Genomic DNA, 22,426 nt, shown 5'->3' with positions numbered 1-22,426 from the left:
CTCATGGGCTTACAATTTCCAAGGCTTAAGCCCAGTTACACAAAAATGGCCTCTCGGACCCATACATGAATAGCCCTTGGCTAGCAAATAAATCATAACAAAATAGAGTTAATACTCTTCACAACATATCCCCGCCCTCAACTTGGCGGAATCATCACGTCTTTTCCTGCACCAAATCCCATAAGGGTGAGCGTAAAGCCCAGTAGAGGATCCTTATAAAGTATATACAGTTATGCAAAACCTCCAATATTAAATGTAAATGCAAATGTCATGCAATGCCATTAATAAGAGAATTTCATTTCATGCACTTCTTGAAAATCACGTGTTTCAAAACAATTTGCCATCTCATCAATTTTCAAAACTTCCAATTTTAATCGATAGGATCGGTAAATACGACACATGTAATCTCTAGGTTGGTGTCTGCAAGTAGGCTCAACAAGCACTGCCAATAACCCCACTTTACTGGTTGCTAACTGGAAGGGAAGTGGTTCCTCCTCCGCTCCTGTTTTCAGTCTTTCATCCCGGACACTCAGGCCAACTTATCAATTCATCTACACCTCCTAACCAGACTTACCAACGTATTTACCCCATAATGTTTCCGTGATTTCATTCACAATATTACATTTTCAATGAAAGTTTCAACTCTCAATCTAATGTTCAAGACATGCAAGGTTTTAGAAATGCCAATGCAACAATTATCTATATTACGTCACATTTCTCCACTTTCAACATAATTTCAACAAGCATTATGTGGTGATCAAAAACTTCCTTTTTCTCCTTTCAATGCCATTTCACAAATAGTCAAAAACATACTAACATTAATCAATAACATAATAACATGTTTCCCAATTCGTGCACTTCCATCATTTTCATCATTGCAAGGTTATAGTAAAGCTTTGGACAAACAATCCCCAGTCTCAACAATTCTCATGTGTGAAAAAACTCATCATCAATATTTATGTATATATGCACATTTGTAATAAAACAAGAAAGACTCTCCACTTCCTTTATTTATCTTGACACACAACTATGAATTCATGTATATATATATATATATATATATATCACCCAAAACCCTTTTTTTCTTTTATTCAAGAAAATCCCCAAAATTTCTAGGTTTTCTTCTATACAAAACACACACACTCCAAACATTTGAAAGAGATACCAATGAAGGCATCATTCCCTTGCCCAAGATGGTTTCAACCCTCAAGGCATTATCTTAGAAAGATTAAAGATTTTAAAACCCCTTTTTTGAAATAACCCTACACTCATGAGCCAAAATCAAACCCACACATTATACCCAAAACACACCCAAAACCCTCTCCAATCTTTTGCAAAACATATATATATATATATATATGACTCAGGAAGTCCCTACCTCAATGTTTGATGATGAAAGAGATGAAACCCTAGAGTCAAGATGGAAGATTCTTCAATTTCCACTACACCAAGAGGAGCCCTAGCATTGATCTTCAAGATTAGTGAGAGATGATGACTCTAGGCTCAAAGGATCATAAGAAATCAAAGATTTTGAGGGCTAGATGAGGGTTTTTAGAGAGAAGGAAAAGTAAAAATGTTTTTAGAGAGAGAGAGAGGTGTTGAAAACAATGAGATACATTCAGCCCTAAAAGATAAAAAAATAGGGTTTTCTGACTGCCCAGCGTCCCGCATGTGCGGAGCCTCTCTCCCGCACGTGCGGCCCTCTACCCCACACGTGCGGCCTTCCCTTGCCGCACCTCCTCCAGCACTTGCATTTGCTGTGTGCAGCCCCAAACCTCTCATGAATTCCGTACGTGCGGCCCAAGACCCTGCACCTACGGCCTCTGGTTTCCAGCTCAGAATTTTCCCCGCTCAATTCTAAGCACTTTGGACTGGACCTCGCACCCTCCGGAACAAGTGGGAATCAACACTAAGGAAACAAGAATAAGAATTTCGAGAAAAACTTCTGAGCGCAACAACCCAGATGATTAACAAGGCTTCAAGTGAGACCCGACACACTAACGTGACAAATCTGAGGTTAAACAAAAGAAAAGAGACGGGTGGCACACTAGGTCGTTACAACCTCCCCACCATAGGAAATTTTGTTCCTAAAATTTAAACAAACTAATCAAACGAAGGGTTCTAGCAATTATGTCCATTCTAACAACATTTTCAAGTCGCAACATCAATGCTCAACCAACATCTACCATTTTCTTCCTCATCATTTCATCAAAACATAATTGCTCATACTAGACATATGAAATAAAACATCTTTAGCAAAGTATCATTCATTCACAATCTCATGCTCGGATTAACAATACATACAACAACATGTGATCAACAATTTAACACTTTTTCCTTTCAACACTAGGGAACATTACAATTTAAAATAAACAACTAAGCATTTTCAAACAAATCTGGATACTTGGAGCGGACTTCCGCCTCCCTTTCCCACGTTGCTTCTTCAACCTCGTGGTGTCTCCACAACACCTTCACTAACGGTATGGTTTTGCCTCGTAGCATTTGCTCTCAGGTATCTAAGATTTGAACCGGTCGTTTTTCGTAGGAGGCATCCTCATCTACCTCCAAATCAACCCAGTCTAGTACATGAGAAGCGTCGGGTTCGTACTTCCTAAGCATGGACACATGAAACACATTGTGAACTCCCGATAGTTATGGCGGTAAGGCTAACCGATATGTCACTTCCCCAATTCTCTTCAATATCTCGAAAGGCCCAATAAACCTCGGAGACAGCTCTCCACTCTTGCCAAACCTTATCAAACCCCACCTAGGTGAGATCTTAAGGAAAACATGGTCACCTACTTCGAAAGATAAGGGTCGTCTCCTCTTATCGGTATAATTCTTTTGTTGGCTTTGGGCCGTAACTAACCTCTTCCGAATAAGAGCAACTTTCTCGGTTGTCTCTTTAACAATTTTTGAACCCAACAACGGTGCATCTCCTACCTCAGCCCAACAAACTGGTGATCTACAAGGTCAGCCATACAAGGCCTTAAACGGTGCCATCTCGATGCTAGCTTGGTAACTATTGTTGTAAGCAAACTCAATCAATGATAAATGCCTCTCCCAAGACCCCTTGAAATCTAGAACACAAGCTCTAAGCATGTCCTCTAAAATCTGAATAGTACGTTCCAACTGCCCATCGGTTTGAGGGTGGTAGGCGGTGCTAAAGTCAACTTAGTCCCCAATGCCTCCTGAAGGCTTTGCCACAGACGAGCGGTAAAATGAGGATCCCTATCCGACACAATGGTTACTGGAACCCCATGAAGTCGAACTATCTCTCTAATGTACAACTCTGCCAAGGGTTCAACTGAGTCGCCGGTACGCATCGGAATGAAGTGCGTAGACTTAGTCAACCTATCAACAATCACCCAAATGGCGTCATTGCCCCGTTGTGTTCTAGGAAGCCCAACCACAAAATCCGTGGTAACGTGCTCCCATTTTCACTCGGCTATTGGTAAGGGTTGTAACAAACCCGCTGGTCTTTGGTGTTCGGCCGTCACTTACTGATAAGTAAGGCACTTCGACATGAAGGATGCGCCATCTCGCTTCATACCCCTCCACCAAAACTGACTGCTAAGGTCACGATACATTTTGGTGCCTCCCGAATGTACCACAATGCGTGAGTGATGGAACTCCCGAAGCACTTCCTCTCTACAAGACTCAGGTACAAACAAACGGTCTAGGTAATGTACACACTGATCCGAGTGAATGTTCAAACCCTTTTCTTCTTTCCCGTTAAAGATTCTACCCCGAATCAACTTTACTTCACGGTCTCCTTGTTGTGCCTCTATAACTTTGCTAATCAAGACTGGTTGAGCCCTCAAAGTAAACAATGTTGCACCCTCTTCGGACTCACCCAAGTGTAATTCAAACTTGCCAATTTCACCCAACATAACCCACTCCCGAATGGCTACACTCGCCAAACTGCTCACGGATTTTCGACTTAAGGCGTCGGCCACTACATTGGCCTTCCCCGAATGATAGTGTAACTCGAAATCATAGCCCTCCAAAAATTCCATCCACCTCCGTTGGCGTAAATTCAAATCCTTTTGGGAAAACAAGTACTTCAAGCTCTTATGATCGAAGAAAACCTCGAACGTCTCACCATATAAATAATGCCTCCAAATTTTCAAGGCAAACACTACTGCTGCTAGCTCTAAGTCGTGGGTAGGGTAATTCTTCTCGTGAGTTTTCAATTGCCGTGAACCGTAGGCTACAACCTTACCCCCTTGCATCAAAACGCAACCAAGCCCATCCCGAGACGCATCACAATACACGGTGTAACCCAAACCTCTTTCCGGAATTATTAACACCGGTGCGGTAGTTAATCTAGTTTTAAGCTCTTGGAAAGACTCTTCACAAGCCTCACTCCACACAAACTTAACCCCCTTTCTAGTCAACCTAGTCAAAGGCGCGGCTAGTCTAGAGAAGTTCCTTACAAAACGCCGATAGTACTCCGCCAATCCCAAGAAACTCCGGATCTCAAAAATATTTTTAGGTTGCTCCCAATCTTATACAGAATCTATCTTTGAATAATCTACGGTTACTCCCTCTCTTGACACCACATGACCCAAAAACTTCACCTCGGTGAGCCAAAACTCGCATTTCTCAAATTTGGCATGCAATTTATGCTTCCTAAGCAAGTCAAGCACTACCCTCAGATGAGCCTCGTGTTCCTCCTTAGAAGTCGAATAAATTAGGATGTTGTCTACAAAGACGACCTCAAAATGGTCCAAATATTCCCTAAAATTCGGTTCATCAAATCTATAAAGGAAGCCGGCGCATTAGTCAACCCAAATGGCATTACAAGGAACGCATAATGTCCATAACGCATGCGAAAGGCCGTTTTCTTGATGTCCTCCTCCCGGACTCTCAACTGATAGTACCCCGACCTCAAATTTATCTTCGAAAAGCAACAAGACCCTCTAAGTTGATCAAACAAGTCATCTATTCTGGGTAAAGGGTATTTGTTCTTGACGGTAACTCGATTCAACTTGCGATAATCGATACATAACCGCAACGACCCATCCTTCTTCTTTGCAAAGAGAGCCGGCGCTTCCCAAGGCGACGTACTAGGGCAAACGAAGCCCTTGTGTAAAAGCTCTTGGAGTTGAATCTTCAACTCATGCAACTCCGCGGGTGCAAATCTATACGGCGTCATGGAAATTGGTGCCATTCCAGGCACTAAGTCAATGGTGAACTCGATCTCCTGGTGGGGTGGCAAACTAGTAAGATCCTCAGGAAATACGTCCGGGTATTCACAAACTACCATTGGCAACTCAACACAAGTCCCGTCGCTCTCACTATCCAAGAGAGTAGCAAGAAGACCACTAAGCTCGTTCCTACTACGAAGGTCAAAAACTGGCGACAAGGCCCTATCAACCCGGTCCCCCAGAAAGTAAAAACAATCACCACTCGATGTGCACACAGTGACCCTCTGATGAAAATAATTAATCACTGCCCGATACGAAGACAACCAATCCATGCCTAAAATAACATCGAAGCTCGACATGTCTAGCAACACAAAAGCAAACAGGAGCCGGCACCCGATAACCTCTATCTCATAGCCATTATATCCCTGATCTAAGTCAACTGTACCCCCTACTGGTGACTCTACTCTGAGCAGAGACGCTAACTGTGCCACTTCTAACCCTAATGTAGATGCGAATGCAGCAGATACGAATGAATAAGATGCACCCGTGTCTATTAACACATTAGCCAAAGAATTACACACAACAAAAATACCTCTCACAATTGAGGATCCCGGCAACTGCTCTGGCGCGGTAACAGTTTACATGCGCCCCTATGGCCTCTGGTTAACCTGTTCATCTCTCGGAGTATAGGCCTGCTGCACTGGTTGAGCCGAAGCGGCTCCCTGATTAGCCCGTGAAGTCTGAATTGAGTGAGCCTGTTGGTGGCTCTGAGTCTGCCTCGACCCAGATGCACCAGATGCGCCTCCTAACTGCGGGCAAGTTCTCTTTATATGCCCTGACTGATCGTATTGGTAGCAAGTAGGTCCCTGCCCCTTACTCTAAGACTGACTCTGAGATCGGTTAGGTGGTGGTGGTGGCAACATCTGCTGTCCTCCCCTCTTCTGTGGACATGCAAAGGCCTTGTGACCCAGTTGGCAACATTTGAAGCAAGAAAATCCACTCGGTGCGCTCTTTCCCGAGCCCGCACTAGGGAAGGAAAAGGTAGATCTAGGCTGATGTGGTTGAGACTGTGATGAAAAAGTGTTTCTGCTCTTCTTATTAGGCCTATAGTCCTCTTGTTACCCTTGGCCTCTAGATCTCGAACTCTGAAGTCTCTCCTCTTCCGCCTCCACGGTAATCTCCACATGCGCGGCTGCCTTCACAAGACGGTCATAATTCCGGATCATGTTCCCGGCAACCTTGAACAAGATCTTGGTTCTAAGCTTCTTCTCAAACTTGATGCAACGGCGCTCTTTCGTCGCTACTAACTCTAGTGCAAACCAGGACAAACTAGAAAAGACCGCTTCAAACTCGGCCACTGACATATTGAATTGCTTAAGGTCCTTGAATTCTTGCCTCAACCTCTCCCTAGCAGTGGGAGGTAGGTACTTGTCTTGGAAAGCCACTACAAATGCCTCCCATGTCGGTTCTATTCGGCCCTTGGCATACTTCCACCATTGGCCCGCATCCCGTTTGAGGTAGTAACTCGCAAGAGTTACTCTAAGCTCATTATCTTCTATGTGAAGCATCTCGAATGTCTTCACTGTCTATTCGAGCCATTCATCTGCTTTCTTAGGCTCGGGGCCACCATGGAACTCATCCGGCTTGGCTCACAAAAACTCCCTCGTGCGGAAGCTCGCCCTCGTCTCTACGGCATTCTCCCTAGCTTGGGTCGTCGCCTTAAGTATGTTCATGGACTCCCTCAATGCCCCCTCTATTTCTCAGGCTCGGGCCCCCAATGCGGCTTGACCTGCTTGCCTCGACACCTCAATTTGCCCCACTTGCTCGGCCGTATTAGCTTGGCCTACTTCCTCCTCTTGCACCGGAACCTCATAGACCGGTACCCCATGCACACCCCAGCGACCCCTACCACATCTTCCACCTCTACCACCACGAGTTTGACCCCTTCCTGACATCCTAATTAAGGAACAAGATAAATAATTTAGCACATAAATCCAAATGTGCTCGAAACTTTCCTCACGCGTTAAACTACAATAATTATATATATGTCCTACCACACAAACAATTTAATTCACTCCACATAAGCACTTAGTCACATAAGCACATACGGATTATCCTTTAGTGATGAGATTTGTCCCACGAAAAACCAATAATTCTTAATAGAATGAGTATTGATCAAGTACCCTTCTAGTAAGACCTTGAGGAATTTAATAGGCGCAAATAACATCTCAAAAGTCTAACCCCATATCCATATAGTCACATAAGCATGTTATCACATAATCACGAAAAGCAAAACATTTCCTAATCATGCGAAATGAACCCATTGTGGCAAAACAACCATTTCCTGCGAACCCCAAGTATTCAAATCCGGTAGCTCTGATACCAAATTGTAGCGCCCCGAAAATAAACCCACATAAATCAACCACATCAACCAACATTCACAAACTAGTGAAGATAATCCTTCAATCTTTGCATGATTAATGAACGAGTTTATACAAAAGTTTCACATGCGAATATACATTCAATGGTATGAAAAACACATGAATCTATAGCATGTGAAGCATCATGTTCCAAAAATAATAGAATGCCCTCATGGGCTTACAATTTCCAAGGCTTAAGCCCAGTTACACAAAAATGGCCTCTCGGACCTATACATGAGTAGCCCTTGGCTAGCAAATAAATCATAACAAAATAGAGTTAATACTCTTCACAACATATCCCCGCCCTCAACTTGGCGGAATCACCACGTCTTTTCCTGCACCAAATCCCATAGGGGAGAGCGTAAAGCCCATTAGAGAATCCTTATAAAGTATATATAGTTATGCAAAACCTCCAATATTAAATGTAAATGCAAATGTCATGCAATGCCATTAATAAGAGAATTTCATTTCATGCACTTCTTAAAAATCACGTGTTTCAAAACAATTTGCCATCTCATCAATTTTTGAAACTTCCAATTTTAATCGATAGGGGTGGTAAATATGACACATGTAATCTCTAGGTTGGTGTCTGCAAGTAGGCCCAACAAGCACTACCAATAACCCCACTTTACCGGTTGCAAACCGGAAGGGAAGTGGTACCTCCTCTGCGCGTGTTTTCAGTCTTTCATCCCGGACACTCAGGCCAACTTATCAATTCATCTACATCTCCTAACCAGACTTACCAACATATTTACCCCATAATGTTTCCGTGATTTCATTCACAATATTACATTTTCAATGAAAGTTTCAACTCTCAATCCAATGCTCATGACATGCAAGGTTTTAGAAATGCCAATGCAACAATTATCTATATTACGTCATATTTCTCCACTTTCAACATAATTTCAACAAGCATTATGTGATGATCAAAAACTTCCTTTTTCTCCTTTCAATGCCATTTCACAAATAGTCAAAAACTTACTACCATTAATCAATAACATAATAACATGTTTCCCAATTTGTGCACTTCCATCATTTTCATCATTGCAAGGTTATAGTAAAGCTTTGGACAAACAATCCCCAATCTCAACAATTCTCATGTGTGAAGAAACTCATCATCAATATTTATGTATATATGCACATTTGTAATAAAACAAGAAAGACTCTCCACTTCCTTTATTTATCTTGACACACAACTATGAATTCATGTATCCCAAAACCCTCTTTTTCCTTTATTCAAGAAAATCCCCAAAATTTCTAGGTTTTCTTCTATACAAAACACACACACTCCAAACATTTGAAAGAGATACTAATGAAGGCATCATTCCCTTGCCCAAGATGGTTTCAAGCCTCAAGGCATTATCTTAGAAAGATTAAAGATTTTAAAACCCCTTTTTTGAAATAACCCTACACTCATGAGCCAAAATCAAACCCACACATTATACCCAAAACAAACCCAAAACCCTCTCCAATCCTTTGCAAAACATATGTATATATATATATATAACTCAAGAAGTCCCTACCTCAATGTTTGATGATGAAAGAGATGAAACCCTAGAGTCAAGATGGAAGATTCTTCAATTTCCACTACACCAAGAGGAGCCTTAGCTTTGATCTTCAAGATTAGTGAGAGATGATGACTCTAGGCTCAAAGGATCACAAGAAATCAAAGACTTTGAGGGCTAGATGAGGGTTTTTAAAGAGAAGGAAGAGTAAAAATGTTTTTAGAGAGAGAGTGGTGTTGAAAACAATGAGATACATTCAACCCTAAAAGATAAAAAAAAAAAATAAGGTTTTCGGACTGCCCAGCGTCCTGCACGTGCGGAGCCTTTCTCCCGCACTTGTGGCCCTTTACCCTGCACTGCGGCCTTTCCTTGCCGCACCTCCTCCAGCACCTGCATATATTGCAGTGTGCAGCCCCAAACCTCCCTTGAATTCTGCCCGTGCGGTCTCTCTCCTGTACGTGCTGCCCCCCTCCCGCACGTGCGGCCCCTAGTTTCCCGCCCAGAATTTTCCCCGCTCAATTTTAAGCACTTTGGACCGGACCTCGCACCCTCCAGAACAAGTGGGAATCAACACTAAGGAAACAAGAATAAGAATTTCGAGAAAAACTTCCGAGTGCAACAACCCAGATGATTAACAAGGCTTCAAGTGAGACCCGACACACTAATGTGACAAATCCAAGGTTAAACAAAAGAAAAAGAGACGGGTGGCACACTAGGTCGTCACAAGGGGTATCCTATGGGATACATCAAGATAATGAAAAGCCCTACCTTTCTTGCACTCTACTTTTATACAATGTACTTACTTTTCATAGGAGCAGATTATTTGCCTTGTAATTTCAAAACTTGGTCGGTCTAAAGCTTCGAAATTGCCCTTACTAAAGGTAATATATTGTTATCATTTATATAATTAATCAATTGTAATTTTATGGCCAGTCTTCCCTCCCATTTGTTATGAATTTAAGCAACAAGCTTTGGTTTATCTTTTTAACACAACACAATAAAGTCCTCTTCATTGAGGCTAAGAGAACCTTAACACAATCGCTTGATACGAATTGACATTTATTATTTGTAAGAAACTTTTAGATCCTTATTGACATGCTTAAATTATATTTCTAACTTTCGAAGTGTCAAAATAACCAACAAATTTAAAAAGTAAAAATATTTTGAAAAAATTCAAAAAATATTCACTAAAGGCAAAAAAAAAATTAATTATTTTTTTGTCTTTAGTAGAATTTTTTTTAATTTTTTTTCTTTTCTTTAATTTCTGGCCCGTCTAGTTGAAAAAAACTTGAAAGTGTAATTTTTTTTACTAAAGAAAAAAAATGAATAAAAAAGTTACTAAAAAAGTCAATTTCAAACAAAAAATTATAAAAAAATCTTGGGTAAATTACACTTTGCACCCCTGCATTTTGCACCAAATCTCACTTTGACCCCTACACATGAAAGCATGACAGTCAACTCCCTGCACTTCTGGTCAAATCCCACATTGGTCCCTATACATGAAATTGTGACAGTCAAACTCTGGTATTGTCACACCCCAAAACCAGGCATGACCAGCCGTGGCCCACAGATACTTAGCCCAAGGCACACGTAAGCCTAAATATGAACCCAAAACCACAAAGAATAAATGTGATGATAGCCTAGAAATAAATAAATCAAAACCCAATCCAGTGACAAGTCACAAGTATAAACGGTAAAACCAGCCATAACCATGCAACTTCCAAAAATATGTACTAAATGGAACGCAAACCGCCCACAAAATAAAATAATTCTAAATAAAATCCAACCATAATGTATGCACAAAACAAACATAACAAGCTAAAACAAAATAATGAATGTTCTAGAGGTCCATGCAATTGAGTCCTCGCTACGCCATGAATCCACTCTAAGTCCTTTTAACACCTGGAAGTGATAAACAATTAAGTCAGTTGACAGCTCTGTGAGTAGTGAGTAACATGGATAGTAAATAAAATTTTGAAAATAGGGTTTAATTCCAAAATAAGATATATACATATATATATATATCACAGAAACTAGATTGACATACAGTTTTGATAAAGACAATCTGTTTCAAAAAAAAGGTTCACAGTTCAACAGTTAAAACACTCATGTCTCTCAAGAACATAGTAAATGACATTCTCCACTTAAAACAGATTACAACATAATCACCAATAATTTTTTGGGTACCAAGAATAACAAGTAACATGCCACAAAGTTCTCAAGGCAATAAGCCCGTTGGATCCAATATCGAACCAAGAGTCATCCTCAGGGTGGCAACCCGAGTCTTTTCTCTAAGACGATCCGATTGAAGGTCGCCTAGCCTAGCCTAGCCTAGCCTAGGTCTTTTCCTTACAATTGTTGAGCACTAGAGTCATCAAGTTCCATCCCGGATCTATTTCCTAGTGGCCAGAGTCACCATACACAGTGGAATAATTTCCTTGGACTTTTATATACAGATGGGCCCAGTAATCAATACAATTCAGTTTCATAAAACATGGTAGTTCACCATTATAAACATGAGACCATAACAAATAGTTTACAGTATGCCAAGTTTACACATGTTTCAGAAATAATTTAATTTCATTGATAATATAATAATTTGTCAAAACAGTTCAGTCCTGAAATAACAATTTAATTTTCCAATAGTTCAGGGTAGGGAAACATTTATAAAAATATGTAGCATGCAACTACTCACCTGAAAATGAAATAATATAATCCTCGAATAGAGTATGAAAGTCCAACTAATGCCTTGAACCAAGTATAAAAATTACACGTCACTACGAATTTAAAAATACAAAGGAGAATAATAAACTAAATACCCACACTAAAGCGCACTAACATAGCTCAACCTCACTCGCTATTACTTTTAAATAATACCTAAGTTCATGTTCTTCAAGGTCTCAAATTACCCAAGCATGGGTTCAGATCGAAATTTAATTAACAGTAACTTTAAAATAAAACATAATTTTAAACAAGTTTTTCCAATCTATTCACTAACTTTGAAAATTAAAAACCCACTCCACGCTGTTCGAAAAATTCCAAAACCCACCAGATATCAATTAATATATCCTAAGTTTCAAACCCAATTGGTTTTACTTGATTTGCTTATCAAAATAATTATTTACAATTAATTATATCCAAACAAGTTATTTTTGCAGCACTTTAAAGAAATTAATGGTTCTCTTAGTATACACGAGCAATCAATGCATGGCCAAAAATGTAAGAAACTAGACTCGTAACTGGTTCTAATGACACTGATTTGATAATTTTTGAATTTATACCCAAAGAGAACAACACTTCCAAATTTACTATTTTACACCAGTTTTTTGGACAGATTTGAACGCACTAGTTCATATAGATTTTGTCTCCCAAAAATTATGAGAAAATTCTGATATGGGGTTTAATATGTAATTAATCTACTGTAAAAATGTCAGTTCAAAATTCATCCGTTTGATATGATTCCTCGATTTTTAAAGTTTGTAATTTTGTGCAGAATTTTTATCCGACGACTCCTTAATTCGCTTTGAAATTGTGCATGATAATAATACACACAAAACACTAACCCAATCAGCCAAACCGTTCCTTTTTCTTCCACAACTCACAACACCCGCATACACCATTACTATGTAAACCACATAGTATAATAGAACAAGAATAGCTTTATTGTTACCTTAGAGATGCTGAGCCACAAACGTACTAGAAGTTTCTTTCTCTCCTCTCTTTTCTACCTTTTGCTCTGTCTTCATCTCTCACGTTGTTGCTGCTGCTGCTATAGTATTGTTACGAACCCTATGGTTGTTTTATATATCTAAACAAAACTCTAAAACAGTATCCTTTGTTTTATATTATTCTCATTTTTCCTCTCACCATTAATTTAAATAAAATATAACTATTATTATATCAAAATATACTTACTAACTTGTCCCCTATTTTTTTTTTTATATAATAAATCTTACCTCCAAATTAAAGACTTTCACCATAAATTTATTTTAGGTTCAAAATTAATTAAAAGATTGTTCAGTAATATTTAATTTACACCTTAAGATTTACAAGTAAAATATTTGAGGTTTGTAAAATAATTATTATTTAATTATTTATTTTATTTTTATATTCGGGTTCTCACATGTATTTTTTTATCAAATCTCACTTTGGTCCCTATACCAGTTTCAATATCCCATTTATGTTACCTAATTGTTTAAATCTGTAACCGAATCTAATTATGTGATAAGAATGTTATTACGACATGAGGGTAACAAAGGAAAATTATCTACATTTTTCACCAATACACACTTTATCCCAAAATTTATGTAATGCCTCCAAAAAAAATACACATGATGATAACATAGCATCCATTACTCCTTATGATGAACCGAAATAATTCCCGACACTTACATTACATGATCATGAGATTAGTACAAAATAGTTCCACATGCGAATATACGTTCATTGATTTCTAGCACTTGAATCTATAGCATGTAGAACTATCAATCAAAAATAAATAAATGCCCTCAAAGGCTTACAAGTTCCAAGGCTTAAGCCCAGTTATACAAAAGATGGTTTCTCGAACCCACACATGTATAGCCCTTGGCTTGCAAGAAAATAATCACAACAAAATAGAGCCTTGTGCTCTCAAAACATACATCCACGCCTTAGTTTGGCGGGTTCACCACGTCTTTTCCTGCACCAAAATCTCATAGGGTGAGCATAAAGCCCAATAGAAAAATTTTAACAAAGTATATACATTTTACACACGCTTTATCAAATGAAATGCATATGCCATGCCATGCCATGCCTTTTTGAACGAAAGTCACATTTATGTCTTTCGAAAACCATCATGCTCAATGATAACTTGAAATCACAACAATTTAAATATTAACAATTTAGTTTCAAGGGGGTGGTAAATACGACTCAGGTAATCCCTAGGTTGGTGTCTGCAAGTAGGCATACTAGCGCTACCAAAAACCCCACTTTACCGGTTGTTAATCGGAAGGGAAGTGGTACCTCCTCCGCGTGTGTTTTTGGTCTTTCACCACAGACACTCAAGCCAACTTAATCAATTTCATCTACACCTCCTATCCGGACTTACCAATGTATTTACCCCAAAGCAATTCCATGAAAAAATGATTCATAAACTTTCTTTTCTCAATGCAAAAGTTCCAAAACTCAATCCAAAATATATAATAGCCAATTGAATGGACATGGAATGCACCAATTATGAATGCCACATGATATTTCTTCACTTTCAAATATTTCAAACAATAATTCCATAAGAATTAAAATTTCCATTTCTCCTTTCAATGCTATTTCACAACATAGCCACATATCCATTTAAATTTATCAATACATAACAGCATTTACATACTTTGTACTTTTCTCAACAAGTTAGTCATTTCAAGACTATATTAACATCTTTGAACAGTAACCTCCAAAATCAGCACTTCTCATATTTCATGAAACTCATCATTTACATATATATAAATAAGAAATTTTCCCATCTTTTATTCATTTTGGCACACAAAATAATATATCAACAATGTCAACCAAGTGTTCTCAACATTCTTTTAAAACCCCAAATTTCTAGTTTTTCTCACCACACTACACACACACATCATTTGAAAGAATTTCTTCAAAAACATTTCTCCTTAATCAATGTAATTCAAAACCCTCAAGAAAATTATTTCAAGAGAAACAAGGAGCAAATCCCCTTCTAAACTACCCACATTGTTGAGCCAACCATCAAGTTTCAACATTAACAAGAAAATTTCAAAAATCAACAAAACATAAAAAAAATCTTGCATATATATATAACTCTAAAAAAGTCCCTACCTCAAGTTTGGAGAAGAAAATGAGATGAAACCCCCAAAATCAACGGTGCCAAAACCCAATCTCCACCGCACACAATGTAGCTCTTGCTTAGCTCTCCAATATTTGTGAAGGAATATAGGTCAAAACCCCAATGGATTGAGAGAAATCAAGGGTTTAAGATGTTTGGTGGAGGTTTTTAAAGAGAAGGAGGAGCAAAAGTTAATTTTGGAGTGAGAGAGAGATATACAAAAGTGATATATACTCAGCCCAAGAAGAGGAAAAAAACTAAATTTCGGACACAGACCGTCCCGCATGTGCGACACTCATCCCCGCACGTGCGGAGCGTGCCTCCCGCACATGCAGCCCTCACCCCCGCATGTGCGGCTCTTCCATTTCGCACCTCCCCCCGCACCTGCATATAATGCAGTGACCAACCCTGAGTTTTCCTTGTTTCCCGCACGTGCGGCCTCACCTCCCACACGTGCAGCCCCCCTCCTGTATGTGCGGCTCTGTCCTCCAGCCAGGAAATTTTTCAGCCCAACACTGGACACTCCGGACCCAACTTCGCACCTTTCGAAACCTGAGAAATTGGACACTGAAATAAATAAAAGCAAGGGCTTGTAACAACTTCCAAATACGACAAACCCAAACCGTTAACTAGGTTCTCGGTTAAACCTGACACTCTAATAAAGGCAAACCCAACGAAAAAGGATCGAGACTATTAACGCGCCTGGTCATCACAATTTACATCAAAATATGACTGTATTAGGCTAAAACAAAATGTAGATTGTGAATAATTAAGAAGTTGAACTAGGGTTTTGCATAAATTGAAATCACGAAACTTTGTTTTTCATGGTAACACAGTCTTCTGTATTCATTTTTCTTTCTTTTTGATTTCTTTGTCACATTTTTTAAAAAAATTTCAAAGCCTTACTTTCTTGCCTTTTCATCTCATTTTTTACCATACGAACATATATATATATAATTCTCATGTGTTTATCACGTAGGACAAAGTATATTGGTGGGGAAAATAGATGACTTTTTCCTCTCTTACTCTCATTTCGTAGTCATATTTTTGTCACATTATTGGATTTTGTTAAAGATTTACAAATGAAGTTACAAAAAAGGACATTGATACTTGTGTAGAGACTAAAGTGGGATTTGAGTGAAAGTGCAGGGGTTAACTGTCACGATTTCATATGTAAAGACCAAAGTGGGATTTGACCAAAAGTGCAGTGGGTTAACTGTCATGATTTCATGTTTAAGGATCAAAGTGAGATTTGGGACAAAGTTCAGGGGTGCAAAGTGTAATTTATCAAAAAAATCTTTGTGATTTTATGCTTTTGTTTATGGTAGAAATTTTCAATTAATTAATCTTATCATTTAGTCAATGTATTATAAATAAATTATGGATGTAATAATTGATAAATCACATATTTAATTAAGTTCAAGTATTTTTATATTCCATGAGAGTTAAAGTTGGGACCTACACGAATTACTCCATAGTGGCTTGTTCATGTTTAATTATTTAGCTTGGTTTGGTGACTTTAGTTTTTAGTTAAAAAGTCAAAAAATTATTAAAAGTTCTCGCAATTTTTTTTTTTTTTTTTCATAAAAAGTTAAAAAATTAATTAAAATAGTCAATTTTCAAATAAGGCTTTAGTCATTTTTGTTGTCGAGACTAGAAATTGAACCTATTAGCTGAGAGCGGACTAAATTGCACATTTTAAAATAAATAAAAAAATAAAACTAAATGTTAAGAAAATTAAAAGAAATTAAACATTAAAGAAAAGGAAATTAGAAACTAACAGTGACTACTTCACACTATAACAAATTAAGATTTTTGAGATAAAAATTTAGTGGCAAAACCATTTTAAGGATGAAATATCTTAATTATAAAAGTATTATTATTGTATTTTTAAGACAAAATTGGACATTTTGTAATGAATTATTATTGTTTCGGAGCCAAAATTTTTATCTTAAAAATAAACCTTTTGGGGTGAAATTGTTTTATCTCTAAAAATGTATTTATTAGTGACATTGTTCAATTTTGTTGGTAGAGGTAATTTTTTTAAAATAAATTATATTTTGCCCTCCTTATGTTTAGTCGTTTTCCCACTTCAGCCCTTTAAATTTATTTTTTCTCACTTTAACCCTTAATGTTATTAAATTTTTCCAATTTACTCCAAATCCTAACTCCCATCCAAATCTAAACAGAAAATGCCAAGTAGTGCCATGTGGCATAAAAAATTTATTTTTAATGCATAATCCAAAACCCAAATCCAACATCTAAACCCAAACTCGAAAACCCAAAACTCAAACCCTAATCCCCTCTCTCTCATCTGCAAATTTAGCAAACCCTAACCCAAAACTATTATTATGTTTTCTCGAGGATCTAAAGCAATGAGTGAGAGAGAGACAAAAAGAGAAAGAGAGGGGTGTATTTTTTTTCTTATTTTTTGGGTTTGGATTTTGGGTTATGTATTATAAATAATGTTTTTATGCCACGTGGCATTTTCTGTTTAGATTTGGATGGAAGTTAGGGTTTGGAGTAAATTTGGAAAGTTTAGTAACATTAAGGGTTAAAGTGAACAAAAATAAACTTAAAAGACCAAAATGAGAAAATGCCTAAACTTAAGGGGGGCAAAGTGTCATTATTGTATTTTTAAGATAAAATTGGACATTTTGTAATGAATTATTATTCTTTCGGAGCCAAAATTTTTATCTTAAAAATAAACCTTTTGGGGTGAAATTGTTGTATATCTAAAAGTGCATTTATTAGCAACATATTTCAAATCTTGTTTCTAAAGGTTTTTTTTTTTTTTTGTTTTTTTGTTTTTTGTAATGAGTTTTTCATGACCCCTCATATAGGGGCTAGAATTGATCTCCTAACAAATTTTGAATTTTTTTTGGTTGAAAAATGATATAAAAGATCACTTTTTAGATTTAATGATATGCAAATGATATGATTGATTGATAATTGGAGAAGATATGAGAGAGAATTGATCTCCTAACAATTTTTGAATTTTTTTTTTTTGGTTGAAAAATGATATAAAAGCTCACTTTCTAGATTTAATGATGTGCAAATGATATGATTGGTTGATAATTAGAGAAGATATGAGAGAGAATTAATCTCCTAACAATTTTTGAATTTTTTTTTTGGTTGAAAAATGATATAAAAGCTCACTTTCTAGATTTAATGATGTGCAAATGATATGATTGGTTGATAGTTAGAGAAGATATAAAAGAGATTGTGTTACCTTAGATATTTTAATTGATTGTCACATTATTGGACTTTAAAAGTGAGTCTAATTTTTAAACTTGAATAATAATATAGTTTTTTATTATTGTTTATTTTTTACTTTTTCAAACGAAAAAAATTATCCCCTTAAATCTTTATACATTGTAGGATCTATCAATTGACCCATATCACGAGGATGCCAATGGTTTAATTCTTGCTCTATTTCCATTCCCTTAAGCAATACCATTGTACCCAAAGATTTTATATATATAATTTTTTTTAAAAATTCCTTTTAAAAGATATTAAAGTATGGGAAATCTCTTTTGAAATTATTCATGGCTGCTAGTCCTAGAGTAAGATAATTCTAATAATAATTAGAATTAATCATCCAAATTTAATATGATTAAAAGTTATTACAAGTGTTAATATAATTGTTATAATTGTTAATTGAATAGCTTTAGCTTTAGTATATAAATTGTATAGCTTTAGCTTTATTCCTTTTTTTGCTTTCGGTGATAGTGGGTCTTTGTTTGGTATCCAATGTTCCATTCTTCTCTCTATAAAGAGAGAGTTCCTTCTCTTTGTAATAATAACATACAATACAGAAACAATACATCAATCTTGTAATATACACAAATCAATAATAATACATCAATTTATCTTACATGGTATCAGAGCTATAAGATTTAGGCCTATACTCTTTTCTTTCCGGCGGGCAGCCGGCCGGCCACCTTGCCTTCGCTGCCCGCTGGAGTTTTTCAACACCTCCACAGAGTATGGCTCAATTCCAAGCTTACTTCCATCAAACACAGCCGAGCTACCAACACTCACCGACTCACATCGAGGATCGAAGAAATCATCCACCACCGCCACCACAGAACCTCCATCTCTGTCCTCACCACAGAACCTCCATCTCCATGGAAGAAGATCCAAGGCCACTTCATCAAATTTGGAGAGAAATCCAAGGACTCAACAACTGGGAAGGCCTTTTAGACCCCATGCATTCTCATCTCCGCCGTGAAATCATCCGATACGGCGAGTTCGCTCAAGCCTGTTACGATTCCTTCGACTTCGATCCTCACTCAAAGTACTGCGGAACATGCAAATACCCCGGACGCCATTTCTTTGAAAAGCTCGACATGGCTGATCGAGGCTACCACATGAGCCCATACTTATACGCAACCTCAAACATCAATCTTCCGAATTTCTTCCAGAAATCGAAGATGAGCAGAGTTTGGAGTCAGCACGCCAATTGGATGGGCTACATCGCTGTCGCCACTGACGATGCCGAGGTCCACCGCCTCGGCCGCCGAGACATCGTGGTGGCGTGGCGTGGCACCGGCACCAGCCTCGAATGGATCCAGGTCTTGAAAGATTTTTTACGCCCAGCTCATTTTCACGACGACCCTTCAATCAAAATCCAATCCGGGTTCTACGATCTCTATACCCCGAAAAAGAATTCATGTAGGTTCTGCATTTTCTCGGCTCGCGAACGAGTTAGCAGAAATCAACAACTCACGGCAGTCCAGCAACCTGGCCAATCATGGCCATCTCTCTCTCTCTCTAGAGACCCATGCACACAACACACCCAGCACAAACACACATAGACACACGGGTTAGAGGGGGAGAAGACACACACCCTCACACTCTCTCTCTCTCTCTAGAACACACCCTCACACTCTCTCTCTCTCTAGCCGAGACCATCAACTCACACACCCAGCATCAACCACTCACGGCAGTCCAGCAACCTGGCCAATCATGGCCATCTCTCTCTCTCTAGAAATTTATTCACTCTCTAGAGCAGATTTTGATTCTGAGGTTGCAGAAATTCAGGCCTCGGTTGTGGCTGACGTGAATGAATTGGGAGAGACCGTGTTGTTTACCGCGGCCGATCGAGGTCATCTTGATGTTGTGAAGGAGTTGCTCAAGTATGCAAATACGGACAGTATTTCGCAGAAGAATCGGTCTAGTTTCGATCCTCTGCAGCTGGTGACTTGCTTTCTGTGGAGAGTCTCTGTGGCGAGTCATCGTCCCAAGACCGTGCCCGTGGCTCTTCAGGCCAAGTGGTCTGGTACCCCACTACTTTTCGCAGCTGGTGCATTGGTTTCTACAGACTGGAAAGATTGTTTAAAGAACATTGTTCATGACCCACGTGGTCTCCCTTTTTTTTTTTTTCCTTTTTTATTATTATTATTATTATTATATTCTATCCTCCCTCCACTCATATTTCCCACTTACCCACCGTACCCACGTTCTTTCCTACTTTTCTTTTCTTTTAATATCTATATATATTTTTATTATCATATCTTTCCACCAATATATTTCCACTTTCATTGTTTCCATCACCCACTTTCATTCTATATTCCCTCTCCCTCTCTCTTCGACGTTTCATATATATTCTATATATATACCACCCTTCCAAACCAGCCCACAGTTTACCTCAACCTTCCCTACCCCCAACTTTATTTTGCCACATTCCTATTTTTATTTTCTTTTATTTTCTTTTATTTTTTGCACACAACCAAAAAAAAAAAAAAAAACACAAAAAAAAAAAAAAAAAACAACACAAAAAAAAAAAAAAAAAAAGACGAAGGCAGAAGACGAACTGCACACCAAACTCATTTTCTTTATATCGGGGCTCACCCCGAGCACCATTTTACACCAAAAAAAAAAACAAAAAAAAAAAAAAAAAAAAAACCAACACCCATCGGAACAGTGGTATTTTTCTTCTCTACTCTGCTGCAGGTCTCTTCTTCTTGCCTCCGTCTTGGCCAGCCCTTGCCGGTGTTGCCTCCGGATTTCCCACGCCACCGAGCACATTTACTCCCTGCTCCTCCACTGCCGCATATGGCGGCCCTCCAAATCGGAACATCACGGTGGCCTTCCGCTTCAGCTCCTTGTTTTCTGCCCTTAGCACGCTTATCTCTGCTCGCGCATCCTTATACATGCGTTGGAGCAGAGCCAGCTGGGAGTTTACATGCTGCACCTCATTTGTCCTACTCTGCAGCCGGTTCGACAAATTTGTGACCGCCGTCATGCTTTCCACACATGCCTTCAGAGTATACTGATTGGCCTCCACATCCGACTGCACCGCCATTTTTTGCTCCACAGACCGCATCGGAAAGTTCAGAGGAGCAAACCCAGCGGTGTTTGGTTGAGGTTCACTGGCCACCGCCCCAGTTCTCTCTCCTGTGGACTCGTTGAGGTCGGGAAAGAGGGTAAGCAGCCCGCGGGAAGACGAAGCCATTTTTTTTCTGGGCAACAGAGTGTTATAGAGAGTGTTACAGAGTATCTTCTCAGCAAAACCTTCTCAGCAAAACGAAGAGTTTTTCAGAGGATTTTCGCCAATTGTTTGTCTTCGCCTCTGCCTCAGCTCTGTCTTGGTTAAATAGCCGAGGCAGCCACGCGCATCGCGCGCCTCTTCTCGCCGACAAACTGGCACGCCTTTTCATGGCTCGCCTTTTGATGCATTCGGGCCCGCCTTTTGATGGCACACCTTTTGAGGGTGCGGGCACACCTTTTGAGGGCACGACTTTTGAGGGCTCGATATCTACATCCATGTCTATCTTTTGGGCAGCCTATATACACACTCATACAGTGTCTTCTCCACCGGTCAGCATTATAAATCCCTTTTCAACCTCCAATAGGTTTCTATCTTCACACCTATTTGAGTTTGAGGGGGGGTTATACACAGTATCATGTTCAAGCCACCTCATGGCGCACTCCCTAAGTCGCCCCCTTGGTGCACCACCACAAGCTTCTCCAACGGTCCGACATGACCCCATAAACTGTCTTCTACATCGGTCTGACACGACCACACAGTGTCTGCTACACCGGTCCGACATGACCCCGTAAACTGTCTGCTACAACGGTCCGACACGACCATACAGTGTCACAATCTTCTACAACGGTCCGACATGACCCCGTAAACTGTCCTGCTACATCGGTCCGACATGACCCCGTAAACTGTCTTCTACAACGGTCCGACATGACCCCATAAACTGTCCCGACATTGATTCCGGTCAGCTTCTACATCGGTCCGACATGACCCCATAAACTGTCTTCTCCAACGGTCCGACATGACCCCATAAACTGTCTTCTACATCGGTCTGACACGACCACACATTGTCTGCTACAACGGTCCGACATGACCCCGTAAACTGTCTGCTACAACGGTCCGACACGACCATACAGTGTCTCCTATCCCATTTTTAATTGTCAGCTTATTTTTCTGTTTTGTTACTCTCTCCAAACTCAAGTTGGCTAGTACCTATCCTCCTTGAGTTTGAGGGGGGCTGTTAA

At 39.0% G+C, this 22,426-nt stretch overlaps 1 protein-coding gene across 1 annotated transcript in view; it reads left to right on the top strand.

Annotated features, from left to right (window-relative positions):
• The window catches only part of LOC114291138 (uncharacterized), a 79,809-nt gene extending 58,248 nt beyond the window's left edge, over positions 1–21,561 (top strand). Inside the window, exon 2 of the mRNA XM_082874196.1 lies at positions 20,870–21,561. Within this exon, the coding sequence (XP_082730322.1) occupies positions 20,870–21,192 (323 nt within the window). The 3' untranslated portion in view covers positions 21,193–21,561. The remainder of the gene's footprint in view (positions 1–20,869) is intronic.
• The last annotated feature ends 865 nt before the right edge of the window (positions 21,562–22,426 follow it).

This window comes from Camellia sinensis, chromosome 6 (genome assembly GCF_055761805.1).
Source record: "Camellia sinensis isolate YWXY chromosome 6, ASM5576180v1, whole genome shotgun sequence".
Taxonomy (NCBI): domain Eukaryota; kingdom Viridiplantae; phylum Streptophyta; class Magnoliopsida; order Ericales; family Theaceae; genus Camellia; species Camellia sinensis.
Note: the sequence above shows the minus strand (reverse complement) of the source record. Positions and strands in the feature narration are given on the sequence as shown.